This window comes from Anolis sagrei, chromosome 4, assembly GCF_037176765.1.
Source record: "Anolis sagrei isolate rAnoSag1 chromosome 4, rAnoSag1.mat, whole genome shotgun sequence".
Classification (NCBI taxonomy): domain Eukaryota; kingdom Metazoa; phylum Chordata; class Lepidosauria; order Squamata; family Dactyloidae; genus Anolis; species Anolis sagrei.
In genome coordinates this window covers 208,151,115-208,176,709 of record NC_090024.1, presented here as the reverse complement: position 1 = coordinate 208,176,709, position 25,595 = coordinate 208,151,115, and the positions used below count along the sequence as shown (strand labels likewise).

Below are 25,595 nucleotides of genomic sequence, written 5' to 3'. Positions count from 1 at the left end.
ATTGTATGAATGTGATTGAAAGCTGCCGTGGAATCCTATTTTATATTCATGTGTTAACAGATCATAAGTCTGCAGCCGTGATAAATGCTTGGTGATTACTTTGACAGTTGCTTGTAGAGTACTGCTGCTATATTCAGTTTTTTACTATATATGGTCTGACCCTTAAATTTGTGGGGTTGTGATTAAAGTATATACAGTAGAGTCTCACTTATACAACCGTCACTCATCCAACATTCTATATTATCCAACGCAGTCTGCTTCCTGCCTGGATCCACAGCTGTTTTAATACATTGTGATGTTTTGGTGTTAAATTTGTAAATGCAGTAATTACTACATAATTGAACTGTTTTTTCTGTTGATTTGTTGCAAAACATGGTGTTTTGGTGCTTAATTTGTAAAATCATAATGTAATTTGATGCTTAATGGGCTTTTCCTTAATCCCTCCTTATTATCCAACATTTTTGCTTATCCAACATTCTGCAAGTCCATTATGTTGGCTAAGCGAGACTCTAATATAACAGTATTCATTATCAGTAGTTTCTTATCATTCCCATGTTCCTGATCTAGTGTCTGCCCAGTGCCCAAATCATCTCTTTAAATACTGAGGCGATGCAATGCTAATATTAAAGTAGAGCAGGTTTCTTATGATTAAAAAATATGTACAGCTTTTTATGAGCTTTTTATGAGACAGATTTAAATTGTGGAAGTTTGAGGTTCTGTTCCAAGTTGAAAATCTGGCTTTATTACCAGAGTAGTTTAACTCCAATTGATTTTTTTTCCAAAACTGTTCGGAAATAAAGTATATTATTATATGCTGGTTTTGTAATTTCTTATCAATACTAGAGAAGTGCTACTGTAACTGGTAGACCATTGATCAATGCTGGTTCATGGTACATTTTCAAGAAGAAAAGAGTTGCAGCCAATGGGCACAAATATGATACTGACACATTAGTGGGGAGATTGCTGGTATCCCACATTAGTCAAAGAGGATCTTTGGTTTTATATCTTATCTTCTAGTTCTTAATGTGACTACACTAGAAAAAAAAACAGTGTTGTCCTTTAGCAGTACTGAAGTTGTTTGAAACTGAAGAAGGAGAAAGGTGGGATATAACTCCAATAAATGAATAAATACTAAAACAGTAACTGTAGTCAACTTGAATGGTTTTTGAAGCTTCAAAATGGACTCCTTCCACTATATACATTTTCTCAGTTTTCTTGTATTCTTCTTGGCACAATGACCGGTGGCAAATGTGCTTGGGAACCTGTATTCGTAGTCTTTGCCAGTGCACATGCAAGCATTTATTTCTCTTAGTGGGGCTACAATCTTTTTAAAATGTGAACACAGATTTTCAGGATATTAAATCCCTGCAAAAAAAAAGATTCAAGAAAAGATTCAAGGTGACTTAATGTTACCTAGGCATATTTTAACACTCTATTGTACAGAAAACTACTTGTGGTAACTTATTGCATGGAATTAGAATGTGAGTGCAATTGCTTTGTTGCATGACATTGCTATAAAATCATTCAAACTCAGTATAGAAATAGCCCATAATTCCTATAATCGTTGACTGCTGGCTGTGTCATTTGCAGATGTGGTTTTTAAAGTCTTTTTTATAATTGCATTTTGTTGTTACAGTTTTTGAATAGGAAAGGCAAGTGGAAAAATTAGGGACTGAATTCTGAGTGCCTTTAATACTAGTTATTGTGCTAGTCAAGTGAAGAAAACAGTTGAAGATGAGGACTAGAGAATATTTTCAATTCCTCATAGACGCGCCCTGATTCAAGAGTCTCTAGAACATTCAGTTATGTAAAAGATTTTTCTTCAGTTGTTCAAAATCATAGAAGTTATTTTTGAACAGTTATTTTCAAATTGGAGTGTTAAAATCTACCAGAGCATTATGAATTTTAGCATTAAAACAAAATGGGAAGGGAACGGGGATCTAGCAACATCTTTGAACATGATATTTCAGCATTAGTTTTTCTGGACCTTTGTGCATTTCTTCAATCTATGAAAATCTTATGTTGAAATGTATCTCTTAGTCTTTCCTCTTTATGCTGTCTCCATAATAAGTTTGAGTTATGCAAGAGTTCTGGGGCAGTGTGAAGTACATACTTAAATTCAAAGATTACATATATTATGTTGTGTGAAGTTAGCTGGAGCCTCGCCCACTTTCCCCATTGCCTATCTGATTGTCTGGAAGGACAAAAATACTGTTCTATTTGTGCTGTTATCTCTACTAGGGCAGCAGTCTGCTGGGCATCAGTGTGGATTGGAAGAAGTCTTTGTCTCTCCAGCCCTCAATGGTCCTGCCTTTGAGACTGCTGTTTCTTTGCCATTGTTAGTGATAGCAAAACAGTACTCAGTGGTGATCTTTGTGGAGTGAGAAAGGCTTTCATCTCCATCTTCTCCCAGCAATATTTAGATCTTTAAAACCTTACCATTTCAAGATACATAGACAGAAGAGTGTTGTGTGCCCTTGTCATCATTTTATGTAGCTTTTGAAGCCAGAATGGTTGTCTAACATATTCTAAGCCTAGAATCTAAGGCATACTTGATGAGTTGGAGACACAATAAGACCTAGATTTGTGTTTTTAAAGATGAACTGGAGATATAAGTGTTCTCTTTTTAGAAGTTGGAAAAATTGTGTCATGTAATTATAGGCGTACGATCTGGCTACTGCCACTTATGGCATTTTAGGATAGTAAATACGTGCTAGAGTAGAGGCTTGGCATGATAATTCTACAAGGCTTTAAAATCTGCTTTGGCATGAATAAGGACATTTGGCACTCACAATTGTAATGACATATAAATAATAAGAGAAGCATTCTAGCGCTAAAAGTAAGCATCCATTAAGGTATGCAGACAAAAGTTATAATTTTCAGAAGAGTATGAACATGTTTTATTTTCTTGTTAAGAGCTTGAATAAATATCAGTGTCCCTCTTCTGAAAGCCATTACAATCTGCTTGGCACTGAAGAGCTGTTGTAATTAAGGTCACACGGTGTAGTCTGTCTCAGTATACAGAATCTTCTTTGTATTCAGATTTTGACATGAATGATAACTAAATTTTCAAATCTTGCTTTGTGTGAGAAACATTCTGTTCTTGTGAATGCATTGTTAGCCTCCTGTCAAGTATGTTTGCTGTGTATTTGCATCATCAAGGTGAAAAAAAAAACCTTATAATGTCAAAAATATTTCGAATGTTTATAATCCTTGTTAATAAGACAAGCTTTTTATACCTGAGTATTGCATATATCATGTTGGCTTGCTCTTCTCGTAAAAATGTTTTTGTGTTTATATATTTGTGCTCATTATGTTGCTATAGGAGTGGGAGTGTTTCACTTATAAGTATTTGTGGATTTGACTGTTTATGTATGAGAGTGGACTGTAGATAAGACACAGCTAAATTCTAAGCTAAAATGTTACATAGTAGTAAATTTTCTGTTAGTGTGAACTGTGCTCCCAAAAGTTTTTTATGTGGTGGTGGTGAAGAAAATATAACTCATTGGAAAACTGGAAATGCAGACAAGATTCAGAAATCTGTAGTTCCTTCACGTTTTTCTGAATTTTGTCTTTGTGAATCTTTTTCACTAAGTTTAGGGCTCATTGGAGAATCACCAGAAGCAGGAAGTGCCCATTAGCTCACCGGACTTACTGATGACAAAATGGTGGGGCTGCCAAAGCCAGTCTTCTTCCTCTCCCAGAGATAAGGCTGTTGGGGAGGCAGAGGAAATTCCAAAAAAATATTCTAAACGTTTGACCAAAATCATTTTTTCCCAAAACTGAAGCTCCCAAAAGGGTGTGTTTGTGTGTGTGTTGAAATAAAAAAAATCCATTTTTCTAAATTTGAAGCTCCAAAAAAGGGGTGCATGTTGGCATTGAGGTTGTTCTAGATTTAGTGCATTATAGTAGTTAAATGCATTTCAGTTAATTCATATGTCAAGTACAGTTGAAATAATTTTAAAATCCAGGTGTCTAGTAAAAAAAATCTAGCAGTATATTTCAGGAGATTTCAAGACAGTCCTGCATCTTATTGATAGTTCCAGCCAGACTACACTGATGTAATCAATGGAATTCCCATATATACCTCTTGATTAAGTGGATCTGTTCTAGCTTGGGTTAACCAGTAGGGTCAGACCAAAGTTCACAGTTGACTGAAATGACATTTAAAAAATCTTATCTTCTTACTGATGACCTTCAAATAACAGCCTTTTGAATTATATACGGATTTGTTTCTTATAGTGAAATGTGATTTCTCATTCAATTTTCAGTACTTTATTTTAACAATGGTTCTAAAAACTGCTGATACTGTATTAGAGTCTGGCATTCGAAGATATCAAGCAGGTGCTGCAGTTCCACAGAGACATAGGCTTGATCTAAACTGCTATAGAATGCTGTTTAACTGCTTTATGCTGGTCTGTACTGACCATAGCTCCAAACGTCTATGACAGTGTAGATTTAACATGTTGGCCCAAGAATAACTCAGTGGTAGTTTTGTCAGTTCCTTCCTCTGAAATATACTCTATAGCACCTGGCATTCATTGACAATCTCTTATTCAAGGGCTAACCAGAGTTTTGACCCTAATTAGCCTCCAAGTCCAGACAGGATCTGGTTAGAGTATTTTGCTACAGTATCCAAAATTCTACTATTTGAAAATTTTGTTGAAACCTATCTCTCATACTTAACTGTCCAAATTGAGATAAATAAAAGCTTTTTGATCTTTCTTGGGGAATACCAGGTATTTTTGATACTGATATTGACATTTTGCATGTGTTGGTCATCATACTATCATAGTTGAAAAGAAACATATCAGTCTATTGCTGTGATATCAGATGCTTGATTGATGGTGTCTCTGATCCAACTTTTGATCCAATTGTGTGTTTCTACTAGTAACAGGATGTGACATTTGCCGATTTCCCTCCCCTCCCCTCCCCAGAAAAGTCTGCATTGCCTTTCACTCTGTTACTGAGGGTCATCCCAACCTCCAGATCATTTCAAGACAGGCAATAAGGGGAAATAATTCTATCCCTTATCTTGTTCTACCAGTAGAAAAATCCTTTGAATGAGCCTCTGTTTCAGGATAGTCTTACATAGGTGCTTCCCAAGCTATCTGATATGAGGAAATGGCAGGGTTTTTTTCCCCTAATGTACCAGGGGTAGGTACCACATTTGTTACCCATTAGCTGAACCTATTTTTCTTTTCTGGAAATACAGTGCAACTCAACAGTTAATGGTTCAGGAACTGGAAGTGGTCTGTGGACCACCACTTTGTTTAGCACTGCTCTAAGTCAGTCTTATACTGTATATAGAACAGAAACAACAATCTGCCTTCAGTTTTAAAACATGTATTTTTATTTTAAAAATCAGGTGTTTCCTTGATTCTAAAATCAGTTGTAAGGCACACACTAACTTCAGTACCACTACCGACAAAAAAATGTGAGATTCATCCATGCTTCCTAAATGCACCCCCTTTTTAGCAATGTTTGAATTGAGAAAATACAGTAATTATTTTTGCCTATTCTCATTTTCATGAACGTTATAAGAATTATTATAAAGAAGAAATCTACAACTTTGCATGTCCAGGGAAAGCTGGTAGATCCATTCCTGTAGAGAGTGCAAATACCTTCGCAGTTGTATACTTGTGTCTCTTGCAGTTGTTCCAGATGCTGGACCATATTTCTCACATAAGATTTGCACTGAGAGGTTTCCTGTACAAATCAAAGCAACTGTGAGAAAAATGACCATAAAACCATTAGTAGAATGCGCATATGGCAACAGATCTGCCAGTTGCACCTGAGTATGCTGTATTTCATGCCTAGTATTTATTGACAGTGATTTTGGTTAAAAATTGAACAATATGTTCGCCAACATTTAGCATAATAGTGTATACATACAACCAGATAAAATAGCTTTCAGTTGAGAACATATTGACTATCATCAAGCATGGACAAGGTGTAACATCCTCTAAAAATGTATTTGCCCTCTTATCTTGTAGATTACAGAAGCATTATTAAAGGAAAGAGATAAACAAGCAAAATGGAATGGCATTCCTTTGCTTCTACAAAAGCTGTATGAAAATAGCCACCCCAATAGTGACTTTTCCCAGTGCCAAAGCATCTTAAAGGTAAGATTTCTGAATCATAAATAGACTGTTGTATGAAGGCTGATATATTGTTTTAAATTCATTTTCTTGAGATGTATTAAACCAGTGTCCTTATAAATTGCACATAATTCACTGATTCTGAAATGAATGAGATATCCAGTTCATTATTTTCACCTCATGGTTTCCATAATTCTGTTAGAATTAATCTGAGAAAGAAAAATGTCAGACATCCAAGCTAGGTTGAGGAACAAAAGAACTAGGCTTCATATTGCAAACATATGTCAGATAATGGGATCCGTGGAAGAATTTTAGAAGAGAATCAATTTGTTTATTACAAATTACAGCAAAGCCTTCCATGTGTAAATTATGAGAAACTATAGTATGCTCTAAAAAAATGGGAATTCCATAATATTTGATTGTCCTGGTACATAAACTACTTTGGACAAGAGGCCACTGTCAGGACACTAGATGGAATAACAGAATGGTTTCCCATTAGCAACAAGGTCAGACAAGATTGCATTTTATCACTCTATTTGTTTAATTGTTATACAGAACATGTGGAGAAACCAAAATTAGAAGGAGAGGAAGCAGGCATTAAAATTGTGAAACTGATCACTCATAATTTAAAGCATGTAGATGATGCCATATAACTGGCTGAAAATAGAAATAGAAAATATTTGGAATGACTATTGATGAAGACCGTGGAAAACCAGGGTTACAACTGAATATTAAAAAGAAGAAATAATGACCGCAGGTGCTTTGCGTAATTTAAAATGCGTAACAAAGAGATTGAAATAGTCAAAGAATTCCCGTACCTTAGGAAATCAAAGTGAAGACTTCAGTCAAGAAATCAGAAAACAGCTAAAAGTTGGGAAGGTGACCATGAAATAACTTGATGAGGTCCTCAAGTGTAAAAACCACAATTAATACCAAAGCCAGAACCATCCAGTTTGTAGTATTTTCAGTTGCTAAGTGTTGGCATGAAAGCTGGGTACTGAAGAAATCTGATGGGAAGAAAATCAACTCATTTGAAATCTGCTAGAGCAGAATTCAGTAGATATTATAGAATGCTAAAATGATCAATAAATGGGTTTTAGAACAAATCAAGGCAGAATTTTCACTAAAAAGAAAGATGAGATAGTAAAACCCATTAGAAAAAAAACAATAATGTTCATTTAAGTGTAGGAAATAGGGGGGAAGGAGAGAGGACCCCCCCCCAAATTAAAATGGATTGAATCAGTCAAAGAATCCATGATCCTGAATTTGCAAGACCTGAGCAAGGCATTTCATGACTGGGTCTCTTGGAGGTCCTACATTCATCAGGTTACCATAAGTCAAAGTTAGCTTGACAGCAAATAACAGTTTCAGTGGTTTTCTGGATCCCAAAACATTCTCTTTATGGAAGTCCCCTTGATCATTTTTGTTTCCATTTTAGTAATATAGACATGGATGTTTAAACAAGCATTCGGTTAATCCGTTGTAACGAATTGTGATGACTAAAGGATTGGTTATACACGGACGATGAATTTTGGATTACGATTCCAGTTATGAGATGCATAGGATTGTTATTGGTGGCCCAATAATTTGTACTGTATATGTGTTTTATGCTTTTAACTGAATATTGTTTTTTAAATGTTGTAAACCGCAATGAGTCGCCGATTTAGGCTGAGATATTAGCGGTATACAAGTGCATAAATAAATAAATAAATAAATAATATAAGTTGCTGTAGGGTCAGAATTGGATATTGGCACAGAGGTTACTCATTTGACATTTCCCCATAAGCTTGTATTATTTGGAAGTTTCACACGTCTAGCTTGACTGACAGCATATTTTGTTGGAACAAGACTCGGCCATTCTTAAATTAGCAGGCTGAAACCAACGGGAAATGTACATTTGTCATTACAAACTAGCTTATTGATATCAATATGGGTATACTCCTAAAATGACTAAGTTGTGATCCATTATTTGTACTTTTTATTTATGTTATCTTAAACTGATGCATTTACTCAATCTGCCTTTGTTGATGAAATAGACCATCTGGTGCTGCAAATTGGTGTTCTGAAAACGCTATAAGTATCATCCACTCAGTAACATTTGCCTGTAACTTGACTAATTATTTTGATATGAAATGTGGTTCAGCGTTGGAACTCTATTTTTATTTCCTACCAGGAGATTTCTCCCCTCCTTTCTATGGAAGCCATGGCATTTGTTACAGAAGAAAGAAAATCTGCTCAAGAATCCACTTTTCCAAATACATACACATTTGACTTATTTGGAGGAGTTGATGTAAGTGATTTGTGGGTTCTGCTTTGCCAACATCTTCCTCAGAAATAATCAGTGTGTGGGTTTTGCTCAAGATTGAAGTAAGCTCTTTCTTGGCTATTAGGAACGTAGTTCCCTCTAGATCAGTGGTTCTCAACCTGTGGGTCCCCAGATGTTTTGGCTTTCAACTCCCAGAAATACTAACAGCTGGTAAACTGGCTGGGATTTCTGGGAGTTGTAGGCCAAAACACCTGGGGACTCACAGATTGAGTGCTACTGCTCTAGATGAAGAGTGTTTATCTTTGGGAAAGAAAAATGTTGTCTCTCTTAGACATAGACTACTGGTAGCCCATGGTCTAAATGTGACCAGAAAAGCAGAAGAGAATGAAGGCCATCCTTACCAATGCAAGAGCATGTCTTTAAACTGAGCTAAAAATGCCGCTGCATTTTAAGCAGTATTCTTCATCAAGGTGTTATGCATTATATTATTTATAGCAAAGTACTTGGGGGGGGGATCTATAAAATACAGAAACGGCACACTTCTAATACACAATAAAGCAGAGGTGAGGGATCTGCGATCTGAAATAGTGTCCTAATTTGGTAAACTACCCAGATTTTGTTCTTAGTTGCTTTTATACTGAGTGGCAATTTCAGTTTATAAAGTAGCAACTTTTTTTTACTGTAACAGGAAAAAGGACAGCCCTATGTGGTAACTGAAGGGTATATTCAATTCTGTGCTTCACTGGATAGCTGTTGAACAAGATTACATACCAAACCATTACCAGTGGCCAATGTTGCTTTATATTTTGGTTTTGTGTCAGAAAGCATTGCATTTAACTATGCCAGCTGCTACAGTAAGGAGGAAATGATAACTCTGACAAACTGTCTTTGCCTCAACTGCTTTCTGAATAATGCTGTTTTCTACAAGAATTCTACATTTTTCAGTCCAGCTCCTCTTTAGTCTGGTATCAAATTTAAAGAATTAAAAGGTTGCATTTGCAATTTAAGGGAAGGTTAATTGAAAAAAGAACCAGCATGGAATAGCGGTTTGGATGTTAGACTAGAACTGTATGAATCACAGTATGAATCCCCACTTGGCCATAAAAACCATACTCTCTGAACGTAAGACAAAGGCAATGGCAAACTTACTTTGACTAAATCTTACGAAGAAACCCTTAGGATCGCCATAAGTTAGCAATAACTTGAAGGGATACAATAGCAACAACACAACACATCCAGAAAATGCACATCCAGATCTTTGTTTTCCTAAAAGGGATTGCTAGGTTATAGTTCTCTGCATTTTTTTTCAGGTGTGTTTGATGGGAAGAAGGCCTATTTGATGGTTGCTCTCAGACTTTGTAGCTCTTTTCTTTTAGAGGCTAGCTTAGTTCCTTTTTGCTGTCTTCTAACAGCAGTTGAAACTTTTTATATTCCAACACTATTTACTAAATGACCGCAGTGAGCTTTTTAATGTGTGTGTTTTTTATTTGTATCTTTTAATTTAGTGGATTTTAAACGTTTTTAATGTTATAGATTTTTTTCAATTTTGTGTATGTGTATCTGGTGTTTTTCTATCCATTTTATTGTATTTGCTCAAGAATTTTCTAAATTAAGGTCACATACGCTTAAGCTGCTGTATGTGAACATAGTCACTTCGTTCCTTCCTTTGTGCAAGTGATGAACCAAGCCAGGAAACTGATTGACCATAGCTTCCTGTGATCTCTTAAACTGGAACTTTGATGATAGAGAAACCATTATTATAGCGGAGGTGGACATAGTATGATACCCTTGATTTCTTGCCTTTATTTTCCATAATTACTATACTGGCTAGGGCTGATGGGCTTGGAAGACAGAAAACAGCCATAAGACCACTGTTGCCTTACATCTTGGCTTGCTTAGAAGACATTGCCCATAGTTCCCAACTTAGATATAATAAATGTTTATGTTGTGAATCAGTATGGGGTTGTCGTTTGAGTCCTGGACTAAGTCCCTTTGTAACCAGGTTTCAAATCCCACTTAACCATTGGATGGCTGTAGGCAGGTCACAATCTGTCAGCCTTGGAGAAAGGCAATAGGAAATCAACTCTGAACAAATCTTCCCAAGGAAACCATAGGATAGGATCACTAGTATTTGATATCAACTTGAAGACATATCAAGACATCAACTATATCCTTGCCAAAATAGCAAGTAGTAGTATACATTGTTAGACTGGTGTAGCCTTCATGGAATCGGATAAAATTAGTCCCTGACTTTACACAGTTGTTCACCTCACCCTGTGAACACTGACCACATACATAACAAGAAAACAAACATTTTGGCCTCCTTGTGCATACCTTATGAGTTCACAAGTTTAAGACTTGTGTACAGATTGCAGTTATGAGTAGGTTATGTTTGGACATATCCATTTTATGCACCTGCTCTTGAAATATGACTACTGTTATGAGGAGAAACAGCAGAGAGACACTGGCTGTTTTGTGTGGTATGGAAAAAAGGCACATTGTGTACTTAGTAGTTCGATTAATGCTGAAAGAAACCACTCAAAGTTACTATTTAAATAATAGTTACACCATTTTCTATTAAAATATCTAAAGTAATTTCATGTTTCATTCACAGCTACTAGTAGAAATACTTATGAGGCCAACTCTTATTACACAGAAGAAAAAACAGAAAAGTAAGTAAATGCATATCGTCCATAAAGCGATATTTTGATTCTTTTATTTCCCCTTGTATCTTGAAAGATGTATTCACTTATGTAGGATCATATGTTCTTAACTATGTGTAAATATTTCAGTGTTAGGTCAGAATTTCTATGATGCCTTGGGAGTGATAAATTTTAGATACAAGCCATGTTTTACTGAAGGTTTGAAGAATAAATCCAGTGACTGCATTTTATGTCAGGTGTGGACAGATTTGTACAAATGACTTATATGCAAAACCCTTTAGTGTAGTGGTTCTCACCCTGTGGGTCCCCAGATGTTTTGGCCTTCAACTCCCAGAAATCCTAACAGCTGGTAAACTGGCTGGGATTTCTGGAAGTTGTAGGCCAAAACACCTGGGGACCCACAGGTTGAGAACCACTTCTTTAGCGGAATACCTCATGCTTAGCTCTATAATTTTAATTTGAACAAAATTGGCTACCTTCTATAATAATGATTGACATATCTTTAGATGTTAGCCAGTAATGCTGAAAGGTAATGCAATCCTGCCTTACCACCTGTGTACTGCATATGGCTACCCACCCAGTATTCATTCTTTAACTGTGATAATATTAGGTTTTGCCAGCTGATCTACTTGTTGTTTTATGATTCTTGTATGTATTGACTGCTGTGTGCATGCTTGCATGCACAGACATCAATTAGAAAATATATATTTTTTAAAAAGTGTACAGATATAGATGCCAGTTTCAGGGAGTTTTAGGAAGCCCTAACTTGTGTTTCTATCTCTTTCAGTAAGTGATGACCTCATCAAGGATTGCTTAAGTATATTGTACAACACTTGCATATGTGTAAGTCATACACTATGAATCAAAAAGCACTTTCGCTTCATGTTACATGTAGATTTAGACTAGCAGTTCTCAATGTCTGCTCCGTGGAGCATACTGAGAGGCTCCTCAGTTTTCTCCTCTTTCTCTCTCCTCCTCCTTTCCCTCCCCTTTCCTGCTCTTCCCCCTGCCTCCCTTGCCTCCAAAAGCCTTTTTCCTTCACCTTCCTTGCTTCCAAAACCCTTTTTCCTTCCCACCGCTCAGAGGGTGCTGCTTGGGCTTTTCCTGAGTGGCAGAGGAGGATTGGACTGGATGGTCCCTGGGGTCTTCCACTGAAAAACTATACAATTTATGTTGGTTAAAATTGTTCTTCATTTTAAATATTGTATTATTTCATTCAATTTCCTTTTTTGTACTTTATAAACGAGATATGTGCAGTGTGCATTGGAATGTGTTCATGTTTTTTTCAATTACTTCATCCATCTGCCACGGGCCTGGCCTGTCTTGTCAAATTTCAAAAGGTTTGCCCATGCCAGATATATCTACATTGTATGTAATAGAAGATATAAACATTTCTTGGGACTCCATGAGAAACTTTTGCTTCAAAAATGACTCCGCGACTGAAAAAGTTTGAGAACCCCTTGCTTAGCTATTGAACCAATTGAGTAATGTGATACACATCAGTAATCCTGATATGAACCCTTCAGTAGCATTTCATTTAATTCAATTTATCTGTAAAATTATTACTAATTATTTTTATCCAAAGTTTTGGAGATATTTTAATAATGATTTTGTTGTTAATTGCTGAAATCCATGCTCAGTAATATGGTGCTGGTCTATGGCAATTTGATAGCTTATACCAGGGAGATCAAACATATATTAAACTATATATTTATAAAATACGTCTTTCATACATCCAGTGCTTTGTATGTTTATCATTTTAGTATTTTAGTTTGTCCTTTTAGTATTTAGTATTGCTGTGTGTTCTAATCCCATTAAAGATTCTCATTCAGACTTTTTATTGGCCTAAATTTAGCACTGACATTTTGATCCACTTTTAGTTCTGATCTGTAAATACAGTAACACCCCCATATGTGAGGATTTACAACCAGACTATGGTTACCTGAAACCATGGATATGAGTATACACTTATTAAATTACCCGACTTCTAGTCTGGGCATACAATAGATCAGCTGTCAAGAACCTAGGAATTTGTGAGGTTTTCTAGGGCAGCTGTATGGTAACATTTTGGAGAAGCATACCATATAACTGCCAGGAGGACCTAGTAAATATGTAGAGATATTTTTCCCAAAGTGTAGGAAAGTGAAATTAGAGGTATGGGTTCTGTGGTACAGGGGTCCTACTGTATTACGTAACAGCAAAAGTTGGTATATTTATATGTCATGTCTTCCTTTCTCATTTGTGCAGACGGAAGGAGTCACTAAACGATTGGCAGAAAGGAATGACTTTGTATTGTTTTTGTTTACATTAATGACAAACAAAAAGACTTTTCTGCAAACAGCTACTCTTATTGAAGACATTCTGGGAGTGAAAAAGGTTTGTTAATAAGCGTATATGACTGTAATTAATCTTGATAATGTGACTGTTTGAAAGGACGTGTAAAGAATTGTAGACATTTACCAGGCACATCAGATATTTTTATCAAGATTTGCTTGATAATTCTCCACATTCACGGTTGATAAATTTAACTCCCAGACTGAGATCTTCTGGTGTGAAAGAGTCAAAATTTTATTAAAGACCTCAAAATAAGATTATCAAACAAGCATAAACTTTCTCGTGGCTTGCCATGTGTTTTCTTAGGGAAGAATTAAGTTTGTCATACTGTCAGCAGTGTATTACAGCTACTGTTCGAAGCTGAATGGAATGGATGATGTTTTGGATTATGTTTATTTTGTCAAGTAGTGCTGACCTTAATAAATGAGGATTGGAGGTAAAGCACAGCATTTTAAAATGGGAGAAGAGGGCAACATGAATTTGTGGGGAGGAGAAAAACATCATGATTGGGTCAAGTCCATATAGACAGAAATATATTTTGCTGGTATAACTTCCTCAGATATGTACAAAATATGATCATTGAGTTGTAGATTTTTCAGGCTATATGACCATGTTCTAGAAGCATTCTTTCCTGACGTTTCGCCTGCATTTATTGTGAGGTTGTGAGGTCTGTTGGAAACTAGGAAAAACTGGTTTTATATATCTGTGGAGTGTCCAGGGTGGGAGGAGGGACTCTTGTCTGTTGGAGTTAGGTGTGAATGTTTCAGTTGGCCACCTTGATTAGCATTTGGTGGCCTTCGACAATACAAAATATGATCAATGTATTGTCAAAGGCTTTCCTAGTCGGAATCACTGGGTTGTTGTAGGTTTTTTTCGGGGTGACCTCACTACCTCTGAGGATGCTTGCCGTAGATGCAGGCGAAACATCAGGAGAGAATGCCTCTAGAACACGGCCATAAAGCTTGAAAAAACCTACAACAACCCACAATAGGATAAGTTTTTAAGAGAATCTGTGATGGCTTGAAAGTGCATAACAAAGAAAACTGAAATGAAAGTGTTTATTTTAAATTTTGTTACCCTCCTCTGAAGATCTTCTAAAGTATAATCAATTTAAATCTAGAGCAGTTTTAATAAATAAGATGAATTAACCATCAGCATGTAAAATATCTCATTTTAGGAAATGATACAACTGGAGGATATTCCTAGTCTCTCCAGTCTAGTCTCTAGCTTTGATCAACAGCAACTTGCAAACTTCTGCAGAATCCTTGCAGTTACAATATCAGAGCTTGACACAGGCAGTGATGATAAGCATACGCTACTAGCAAAAAATGCTCAACAGAAGAAGAACTTAGGTCCTTCTCGGGCTGAAATTAATCAAGGTAAATATCTGACATTAGATTTTTGATTTTATTGTGTTGTATCATGTTATTGTTAGCCACCTTAAGTCTCTATTGGGAGAAAGGCGAGATAGAAATAAATATGATGATGATAATTTGAGAACTTTTCTTCTCTCTTGGGCTTAATTTGTTTCCAGTATTGTCCCATTTCTCCTTGTCCTCCCTAGAAACTAAGTGTAGAAGCTGCACATGAAATCCAGTCTCCAGTTCTCAGTATTCAAAGCAATGATACACTGAAAAGTCCTGAGTGTTAGGGAAAACTACCCTAAAATATAGCCGAGCATCCAAAACAAACAGCATACAAAGTTGAGAATCACCTCATTAGTGAGCAAAGCGTGAAGTGCCATGTGATGTGGCTGTAAAGCATTTAGAGCTTAAGTAGGCAAGAGACAGAGTTCTATCTTTAAAATCACAAAAGGTTTATTTGCAATAATAAAGAACTAATTACATTTCTTCATGGTAAAGAACTGAGTCTGAGCTACTCTAACACCCATTTCTTCAAAGGTTTCAAAGAGAGGGAAGAAACACCAGTCACTACATCCCTCTGACACATACGCAGAGAGAGATCTCAAAGCACATAGCACATATTCTCCATACAAAAGTGTAAGAAGGCAGAAGGCAGATTCAAAAAAACTTGCAGTAGAAAAGTATCCATTCTACACAAACAATCAGAATGAGGGCAGAAACAAAGAGGTGAGAGCAAATGGATTCATTCCCAACTGTCATTCAGGAGACTTGGTGGAAGGGCAACTCACAGACTATTTTAAATTGTTCCTCATTGAGGACTTGAGACTTGAATTCCAACACTGAGAGTATAAATTAATATCTACTTGAGAAAAAAACTAAACTTGATATTGTTAGTCATATATAGAGTTCCTAACAGTTTAGTATGTTAAAAGCAATGTTCTTTATTTCCTGTCATAGCTACACTTCTGAATATACCAGGCTTCATTGAACGATTGTGTAAACTAGCAACCAGGAAAGTATCAGAAACAGCAGGAGCTTCCAGTTTCCTCCAGGAATTGGAAGAATGGTACACCTGGCTAGATAATGCACTCGTCATTGATGCATTAATGCGTGTGGCAGATGAAGAGACAGAGCAAAGCAGCACAGGTATCTACTTTGAAATTAATGGGCTAGAACAGCTTTGAATATAGAAGAGCAAAATCATTTAGTTTTATTACTTTCCATCTCATATATGCATCAAGTTTTGAAAAGAGGATCTATGATGCATTAAAAAAATTAAATCAAGTATTCATAAATCATATTGAAACAAAAAATAAAGGAGTTGAGTGACATTTTGCCATTCAGTAATTATTCTCCATTATAATGTATGTTTTGAACAACTGCTTTAATTTTCTCATTATGTTTACATTTTTTTTTCTCTGTGTAACCACACTTTTTATATGTCTAGTTTTCCCTGTGATGAGAGCCAGATTTGTATCTCAATGATCAGGTTCTCATTTAATTATGTCTATTAGTTTAGATGTTTAAATAATTAATGTGGGCCTAAGACACTATGATTTTTTTTAAAAGTGCATTTGATATACAGTTGTATGCCCAAATAATTTGCCTCTGTAGGCAGAGAAAATTAGATACATCTGACGTGGGATTTTATTATATCACCGCTTTGGTATTTTAATACTTACATGGGAGCATATACCTATTTATTTATTTATTTATTTATGATATTTATAGCTGTTGTCCACAAAAAATTTCTGGGTAGTATGAGCCTTTTGTATTTCATCCAATAAAGAAATGTTTTGAAGCTATCAACTTCTTGTAAAAGCTGCCAACCTGAATGTTTTCGTGTCTTTTAGAATCTTCAGATGAGAGTGGATTTCCCAGCACCCCGACAAGGAATCAGCTTCCACACTCAATGAAGATTATGCATGAGATCATGTATAAACTGGAGGTTTTATATGTTCTCTGCGTGCTTTTAATGGGCAGACAAAGGAATCAGGTGAGAATCAATTCTCAAACGTTCAAATACATGAAGTAAAGTGTAACAGCAGCATTTTTGGAAAGTCAAATGGTGGTCTGTTTAAAATGTACATACATATTGAGATGCTTGAGAAACATCAAATACAGATTTCTAAATGTCTGCATAGTTTTGAACTATTAAGAATGTACTGTATTAATAATTCATTCTTAGGCATAAAGAATGCACTCTAAAGTCAATAACTATTGATGTATTGCATACCTTCTTACACAACAGCTTGAATGCTGTTGTTTTGTTACTTGTGAATGATAGTTTCAGGCCATTCATTTGCCACTGGAAAGGGGTATAAAATAGACATATGGCAATACAAGTATCAAGTTACTGTTTTATCCAGTGAGCACAATATTATAGTTTATGCTTACATATGTTGGTGATAGGAGTCATTTTGGAATTAATAAATCCACATTAGAAAACATCAGATTAAAATACTGAATGTGATTGATTAGTGTAAAGAAGTGAGTAGAAAATGTTCTCTTAGGAAACCTGTACATGTTTCCCATCTATCTGAGTGAAACGTGCAGAACAGGAGTGTGTATGTTTTATCATCCCAAACTGAAAAAAGATATTTTAAGGAGATAACTGTATTATATATTTGTTATTTATGTTTGTATGTCCCAGGTGGGTCTTTTTCTAGAAAGATGAAGGGGAAAGATTTAATGAATACATTGCCAAAACGTTGGGAGCAAGTTCAAAGAGTTTATCTGCTAGCGAATCTTGATAATCTTCCTTGTAAATGGGACACCTGCAAATGTATTGAAAAGCTTAATTGGTTTGAAGAAAACTGTCACCTGTACATGTGCAGGGTTGTTTACTCTAGTGACAGATGATGCAGATGTGGGACATTAACGGAACATTCCTTCTGCCTAGGTTCACAAAATGATTGCAGAATTCAGATTAATCCCTGGCCTTAACAATTTGTTTGATAAATTGATCTGGCGGAAGCATTCGGCATCAGCTCTTGTTCTACATGGGCATAATCAAAACTGTGACTGTAGCCCGGTGAGTATTGGTTATATGGATGGTATTGGGAAAAGATCCACAACCTTTCTAGGTTTGTGGCTGCACTTCGAAATTTCAAAAGCATGGACACTACTTCAAAAATTCTGGAGGCCAAGAATTCTTAGCTTTAGAAATTAGGGTTAAATGTGGTGCAACCTTAAGAAGAAATTGTGCTCTGCTTGTTCAGTATTGTCTCATGATTAGATAAATTCATTTTAAACTTATTTATTGTAATTTATAGGCCTTTATATCTGTAAATGTTTCTCGTCAGGACTGTTCAAAACTTCTTACGGCTCTCTTTCACTCTTTCAATTCTGTGCTTGTGTATTTATTGTCAAGAACACATTCCAGGCTCTTATCTACATAGGTGTAGATTCATGAACCAAAGCTCCTGGTTTTAGCCCACTTTCTGCTAGTTCACTGTATTCCCAAACATAAAAAATGAATATACTCTTGTGTATACTCTTTATGGGCTTCCAGTAGGAACGTCTTAGTTTTGTACCATGAAAAGTCTTAGTTTAATCCAGTTAAGCTCTTCCTATCTTCTTAGAAAAGGATGCAAAAATAGCACCCAAGCAATAGCACTTGCCCCTACAATGTTTTGCAACGAAATAATCATTGTGCGCTTCTGGCTCTTGGAGCCACCACAGTGGTGCATTGTTGCCTTCAGGAGAAGCAATGTACATTCAGGATTGAGAGGGTACATGTTTCTACCTCCCACGTCCCCTTCTTATTCAGCAGGTGCATGGGAGCCACTTGGCTCTCATCTTCAGGCAGCCATTGGAGAATCAATGGCTGCCGATCCAGTTCCGAGCACAATTCAAAGTGCTGGTTTTGACCTACAAAACCCTATACGGTTCCGGCCCAGTGTATCTGTCCAAATGGATCTCCCTCTACGTCCCACCCCGGAGTCTAAAACCTTCTGGGGAGGCCCTGCTCTCGACCCCGCCTCTATCACAAGTGAGGTTGGCGGGGACGAGGAGCAGGGCCTTCTCGGTGGTAGCCCCCCACCTATGGAATTCCCTCCCCGGGGAAATTAGATCAGCGACATCCCTCCTTTCCTTTAGGAAAAAACTGAAAACATGGATTTGGGACCAGGCATTCGGACAATCGGGCAGATAAAGAAAGGAATTTGACAATGGTTAGGAAATGACTAATGGAATGGAACTATGGAACTCTGAAAGACGAAACGCTGAGCATGAGAATAGTTTTATATGATGTGTTATATACTGATTGTTTTAATTGTTTTAACTATGTTTTGTACATTATGTGTAATTTGTATAGGCATCAAATTGTGCCTTTTTGTAAGCCACCCTGAGCCCCCCCTCGGGGGTTGAGAAGGGCGGGGTAAAAGTACCCAAAATAAATAAATAAATAATCATCAGATTACACTACTCAGATAGCAAGAGCCCTTCAAGGAATACCAAATATAAAGTATGCCTCTCAAAATACACATTAACAGAACAACTGTCCAGTGCTATATTGTAAGGATATCCATAAAATATTTCTTCTCCAGTGGCTAGTGTCAAACACATCAGGCCCTGAATTCCATACATATTTTTAAAATAGTGCTTTATAACAATTTGAGTTTTCCACCAAACCCCTAGTAATGATATCCTATAAAAGGTCTTTTAATTGTCGTTCCTTTTCTTCTTTAGGATATTACCTTGAAGATCCAGTTTTTGAGATTGCTTCAAAGTTTTAGTGATCATCACGAGTGAGTATAAAGGGTGTTCACTGTAAATATTTTTATATACTTTCACTGAGTAAACATCAGACTTTATTTGAATATGTAGAAGTCCCTATCCCAAAATACATATAGCTAAATGTTTGCGCTAGGCTTGCAAGGAACAAAGACATTTTTAAAAGATCTGGATTTATGGAACATGTTTTTGAAGATGATCTCTTGAGACAAAAGGACATGTGGAAGCTACTGCCTCATAGGTGTAGCTCAAATATAAATAGAGACCAGCAACTATATAGAAATATGCAAGAAAGAACACATTGGAGTCTTTGTGAGCACTGAATGCTTATAGGGAATATTGTCAAAAATGATCTAATGTTAGGCATATTTTTTTCTGTGACTGTTTATTTTCCCACACCCCACTGCCACATCTCCTACTTCTAGTAAAATGACCAAAGACTCAGAGTGTTCAGAAGTAACTGAAATGGTATGTGGCAAGCAGGTTTGAGGTACCGTTGGTACTGCTGGGAATTTAAAAGTCTGTACATTTGCTGAGCTCCCTCGTTGAGCCAATGTGAAGTAAGAGCTCTAAATTCCTAGGAACTCCTATCAGCCATGGTGACATTGACTCCAATGTGTTCTTCCTGTAAAATGAGTTTTTATACCATGGGAATTTGACAAGGTTAAAGGGTTTTTTAAAGGACTTTGTGAAGAGACTTAGATGTGCTCCATCTTCCTGTTCTGATTTTCATAATAGGAACAAGTACCTGCTTTTGAACAGCCAAGAGCTTAATGAACTGAGTGCAATTTCCCTCAAAGCTAACATTCCTGAAGTAGAGGCCGTTGTGAACACAGACAGGTAAGGAGATGGGCATGCATGCCCATGTACATTATTATTTGTTTCTGAAAAGGCCATTGCCTGTATTCCATTTTGTCATACCTGCCTTCTCAGAGTCCTGTGATCACTTACTAAATTTAGATAGTATGTTGAAATCTTAATGCCCCAGATAAGAGTAAGTAGCTGCATCTGTCAGAGGTGCATATCAAGTAACTAGATAGTCCCTTAGATTGTTTATAGCCACCTATATTTTGTCCCCTGTTCCCATTACTGAAGTATAACAAAGATAAAATCCCCAATAACTTTAAACTCCCAGCACTTTAAAATTAATTAGGCTGATTATTCCTCTGTTGTCTTCTTTGCATGTCTTTCATTTTTGCAACAAGGGAGTTTGGAGCAATAGTTTTATGTGACTTTAAAACAAAAACCAACAGTAGGTAAAACAAATTTCTTACAGGACCAACTTTGAGAGGTTGCATATTAGGTGCAAACGAAAAGCAACAAGCCCAAATATATGCTTGCACAGCTAGCCCTCTATTCATTTGGAGTCCTTGTTAGATAAGTGTGAATAGGACAGCAGACTAGACCTGTCTGAAAAGAAACATGTATATGAGGGTCTTAAATTCAAATGCTCTTAAGATTTGGGCCTGCTGAAATTGTTTTAGAGATTCATTTAGAATAAAATAACCAGCAGAGGGGGCTAGACTGCTGTGTTGTAAGGATTACAGTACATTGAAATATAAGAGCTGTATTTTGTCCTGGCTTTGCAAGAGCTGATAGTGTGTTTGATTTCTGTGTAAAACTGGGCAATGTGTTAAGATTAGAGTGAAAGCACTAGACCTTTGAGTTTCCCAATATAATCAGTTGTGATTTATTCTCTGAAAATTCTTTCCATATTTTAGAAATTTAGTTTGTGATGGAAAAAGAGGCTTGCTAACAAGATTACTGCAGGTAATGAAGAAGGAGCCAGCAGAATCCTCATTTAGGTGAGTTTCCATCCTCGAGCCTTAAGGAATGTGTTGCATTGAACCTGATCTTCAAGGCCAGAGAGAGAATGACTCATTACTTGCTATTGGAAGATTTCAGACACTCTGTATTTTGGTCACTGAAGCAAAGAAAATGGATGCAAACAGTACCTAGGAGCAGGAACTCTCTGTTCCTGTTCCATAGCACTCAAGATCCATGGTCTCCAACGATAGTTCTCAGTTGTCAAACCTTTGCATCCAAAACATTGATAAGATCCAAGTGTGTGGACAGAACCCCCGCCCCCCGGAAACTGATAAGGCATTTAAATTGAATAGCTCTTATGTATTGGAACTGCTAAGATAATTAATGAAGTCCTGCATACAAACCTTCCTGTGGATGCTCAGTATCTCCAGTATATGCTCATTATTTCTGTGAATGAAGATTGAAGAAAGAAAACTTCTTTTTGAAATAATCTTCCAGAGATACCAAATTTATTTTATTCAGTTCTGAGGAAATATAGATAGAAAGGATATTTTGTTACTTTAACCTGTAACTAGCCAAATGACCTGTTCCTAACAGTATTTAATTTTTTTCTGCTTTCCAGGTTTTGGCAAGCAAGGGCAGTTGAGAGCTTCTTAAGAGGTGCTACATCCTATGCCGATCAGATGTTCCTGCTAAAAAGAGGGCTTCTAGAGGTAAGATAATCCAACCTTGGACTTTTTATACAGTGTGTACTTTATAATTTCCTGTGGGGTGGGAAAATGTTGACCTTCCAGATCTTGGGCATTGTAGACCTTGGTTTGTTGGTTGAGGTAAATTGGATTCATTATATTTTTGGAGGGTTACACGTTTCCTGCTCCTAATTTGACTTAATTTTTGAAGTTCATCACTTTTTGTTTGTTTATTTATTTACCGCATTTATATTCCACTCTTCTCACCCCAAAGGGGACTCAGGGCAGATTACAGTGTACACATACACGGCAAACATTCAATGCTATTTTTTACATATAAGACATAGAGACAGATAGAGGTCATTCAGCAGTTTTTCCACTTCCACTTTGGATCCTGGAGGTTGCCCAGGGGAAGCTATCACTTTATCCACTATGACACTGAGCCTTTTGATTGTAGTATTTCCTTCTTGTTCTCCTGCATTCTTATGGTGTCATAAATTATCCTCCCTGCTTTAAGTGGTCCCTAATTTCTCTACTCTTAGCACAATTGTTTTCAAACTGCTTAGGTGAACAGTAAGCTGGGCTATTTAGCAATTGGGAGCTCAACGCTAACCCAGGTTTCAAACTTGCCACCTTTTGGTTGGCAGTGATTTATTGCTGCTAGCGATTAACCAGCTGTGCTACCAGCCCGGCTTAACTGTGTTTTCTCATTTCTGAAACTATAGTTATAAATGGTCACACTTTACATCTGTGAAAACATAGTACCTTCAAGTAACAAACTTTGGTAGGGAAGGCTGCTTGATTATCAGTAAAATGTGAAAGTTAGATATCCAAACAATGAATTCATCTTTATTCTATGTGTCGCATTTCACTTTTTACCAGCATATTCTCTACTGCATTGTTGACAGCGAGTGCAAGTCACGAGATGTGCTTCAAAGTTACTTTGACCTGTTGGGGGAACTGATGAAATTTAATATAGATGCCTTCAAGAGGTTCAATAAATACATTAATACAGATGAAAAGGTAAAATGAAAATCCCCCAAATCCCACTTGTGAAACTTCAGTTCTGTATTAACTTTGTATTCTGGACAGAATCTAATGAATGCTCTTCCTTCAGTTTCAGATATTTTTGAATCAGATCAACAGTTCACTGGTTGATTCCAACATGCTAGTTCGATGTATCACATTATCCTTAGATCGATTTGAGAGCCAGTCAGATATTAAAGGTAATACCACAATCATTTTTGAGGTGAAGAAAGAATTTCAAAAATAAGAGCAAGTATGTTTTTAAAGCTTTCTTTGCAAGGAATGTTTAGGCCAGCCCTCAAGGCTAGATGCCCCAGGTATGCCTTGCAGTATGTTTTGCCTGCCTTTAACCCAGACCTGTACATCATTCAGGCTGGGGGCCAGATGTGGCCCTCACAAAGCTTTGGTGCCATCCGCAGAGACTCTGCGCCTAAGTCTTTGAGCGGCGGGTTGCATGCAGCACTACAGCAGAGTAGCAATTGGAACCTGTCATTCCCTTCTCCAGGTATATTACCTCAACATGTTTCCTTTCTCTATGCATCGAAGTCACCAAACTAACCTGTGGCAAAGGAGACGCCACCAGTCAGAATGCTTGAAGTGCGGGTTTTAGTTGGAAACGTGTCCTCGAAAGGTTATTGGACTAAGGGTAGCGTAGCGGGGAACAGGAATGAAATTTTCAGGGCTATCGGATTTTTTTAAAGAATTTTGAGATCCAAGTTACATTAAAATTTAACATTAGATTGGCCATTTTAGAGGGGGGGGGGTAGTTATGAAGAAGTTCCTCGGCTCTCACCTCCGACATTCTTCCTTTTTCTGTACCTCTGGTTGCCCCTTTCTCCTCATAAAATCATAGAGTTGGAAGAGACCTTGTGGGTCATCCAGTTCAACCCCCTGCTAAGAAGTAGGAAAATAGCATTGAAAGCACCCCTGACAGATGGCCAAATTTGCTTCTCATCCAGCAGCAAAACCTCCAACTCCACATCATTCATTTCATGAGGGAGAAACATAGCTTCACCATGAAGTTGTTGCAGCACCTTCAGGGTGAAGCTAAGTTTTCTCTCACATGCAAGGGAAATAAATGGTGCAGAGTTGGCAGTTTTTCCCTCCGGAGGAGAAGGAGATGACCGAGGCAACCAGAGGCAAAGAGAAAGGGAGGGCAGAGGAGGCAAGAACTGAGGCAGTTCTTCTTTCCCTCAGAAAAGGATTATAACCTGCCAACATGCTGAGAGGAGGCAAGGAAATTGAGACTATTCTGCTTTGCTGCTTGCTCTGATGGAAAAGGCGTCCTCTCACAAACCGGAGTGAGGCACTAAAAACCTATCTGCAGCCCCAGGAGGTTTAGCTTGTTTAATTTCAGCCCCTTACTACTGCCAGGTTGTGCAGTCCTGTTTTAACCTTTCCTGATACAGAGAATATCAAACTGTAGGAAGATTATCAGCCATTTCCATGTGGCCAAGAGATGTGTAGAGATAAGTTATTTATATGGTTAGTATTTTTTAGAAAATGTTGCAATGTCAAGGGTATTCTTCAAACCTCAAAAGCACAAGGTCTGCCTAACATTTAATGCTAATATGGGGAAGTGTTCAAACAGGACAATCCAATTTTCTTCATTTGGCTGTTCAAAACCTAATAATTCTTTGTTTTGTTCAGTTGCAGAGGTCTTGTCTGAGTGCCGCCTGTTATCCTACATGTCACAGATGTCCATGAGGATGTCCTTCCTTTTCCGGCTCATTAATATTATTCATGTACAGACACTTACACAGGTAAAGACCTGGCACTGAGGTCCCATGGATCACATATGAATAATTCATAGCTTGATATTACACAAGTCAATATCCTTTGGAGTCTCGAGTCCAAGACAGGCCCTGGAAATTCCTTTTAATACAGCATTGTATCTTTACTTACAAAAGTTTAATTTTATTCTTATTTTATTTTGTTTTTCATATAGGAAAATGTAAGCTGTCTGAACACCAGTCTAGTAATTTTAATGCTGGCCCGAAGGAAAGAGAAGTTGCCATTCTATCTGCGTACACTTCAAGAGATGGAATACACAAAGAAATACCCCGGCTTCATCCTCAATAATTTCCATAGTCTTCTTCGTTTCTGGCAACAGCATTACCTCAATAAGGACAAGGATAGCACCTGCTTAGAAAATGTATGTCTGCAATCTTTGCCTCAATCCATTTTTGTTTTCTGATTGTGACCGGGTATGCTTTTGGGGCCATTGCAAATATGTTGGCAGATTAGTTTGTCAAGCTGTATTTTGCAATATGATAAGCAACCTTATCACATTGCAAAGAAGCTCCTTCTTTGGAGGCTTTTAAACAGAGGCTGGATAGCCATCTGTCAGGGGTACTTTGTGCTTTTCTTGTGTGGCAGGAGGTTGGACTTCATGGCCCATTTGGTCTCTTCCAACTTTGTGATTCTAACCATTTTAGATGGATGTGTTTTAGCTCTCAGTAACATAGAAAGACATGTGGGGCATTTCATTTTTTCCCTGTGGTAGCCAGAATCATTCTAGTGCTTATCCTGAGAATTGTTAATAGTGACTAGACCATTTTCATTCCCAGACTTATGTGTTGTCCAGGTGGAAAGCTTGTGTTAAATATAGGTCTGAAATTTGTTTAGCAGTGCAAGTATTAAAAAGA

The 25,595-nt window shown here is 37.0% G+C and overlaps 1 protein-coding gene across 1 annotated transcript in view; it reads left to right on the top strand.

Annotated features, from left to right (window-relative positions):
* TRPC4AP (transient receptor potential cation channel subfamily C member 4 associated protein) overlaps positions 1 to 25,595 on the top strand; it is a 31,095-nt gene that overhangs the window by 1,509 nt on the left and 3,991 nt on the right. Inside the window, exons 2-18 of the mRNA XM_060772365.2 lie at positions 5,997 to 6,125; positions 8,275 to 8,391; positions 10,982 to 11,039; positions 11,818 to 11,873; positions 13,278 to 13,406; positions 14,542 to 14,743; positions 15,686 to 15,874; positions 16,582 to 16,724; positions 17,631 to 17,762; positions 19,421 to 19,479; positions 20,204 to 20,305; positions 21,187 to 21,270; positions 21,855 to 21,945; positions 22,804 to 22,944; positions 23,039 to 23,147; positions 24,598 to 24,710; positions 24,896 to 25,102. Of these exons, the coding sequence (XP_060628348.2) occupies positions 5,997 to 6,125; positions 8,275 to 8,391; positions 10,982 to 11,039; positions 11,818 to 11,873; positions 13,278 to 13,406; positions 14,542 to 14,743; positions 15,686 to 15,874; positions 16,582 to 16,724; positions 17,631 to 17,762; positions 19,421 to 19,479; positions 20,204 to 20,305; positions 21,187 to 21,270; positions 21,855 to 21,945; positions 22,804 to 22,944; positions 23,039 to 23,147; positions 24,598 to 24,710; positions 24,896 to 25,102 (2,061 nt within the window). The remainder of the gene's footprint in view (positions 1 to 5,996; positions 6,126 to 8,274; positions 8,392 to 10,981; positions 11,040 to 11,817; positions 11,874 to 13,277; positions 13,407 to 14,541; positions 14,744 to 15,685; positions 15,875 to 16,581; positions 16,725 to 17,630; positions 17,763 to 19,420; positions 19,480 to 20,203; positions 20,306 to 21,186; positions 21,271 to 21,854; positions 21,946 to 22,803; positions 22,945 to 23,038; positions 23,148 to 24,597; positions 24,711 to 24,895; positions 25,103 to 25,595) is intronic.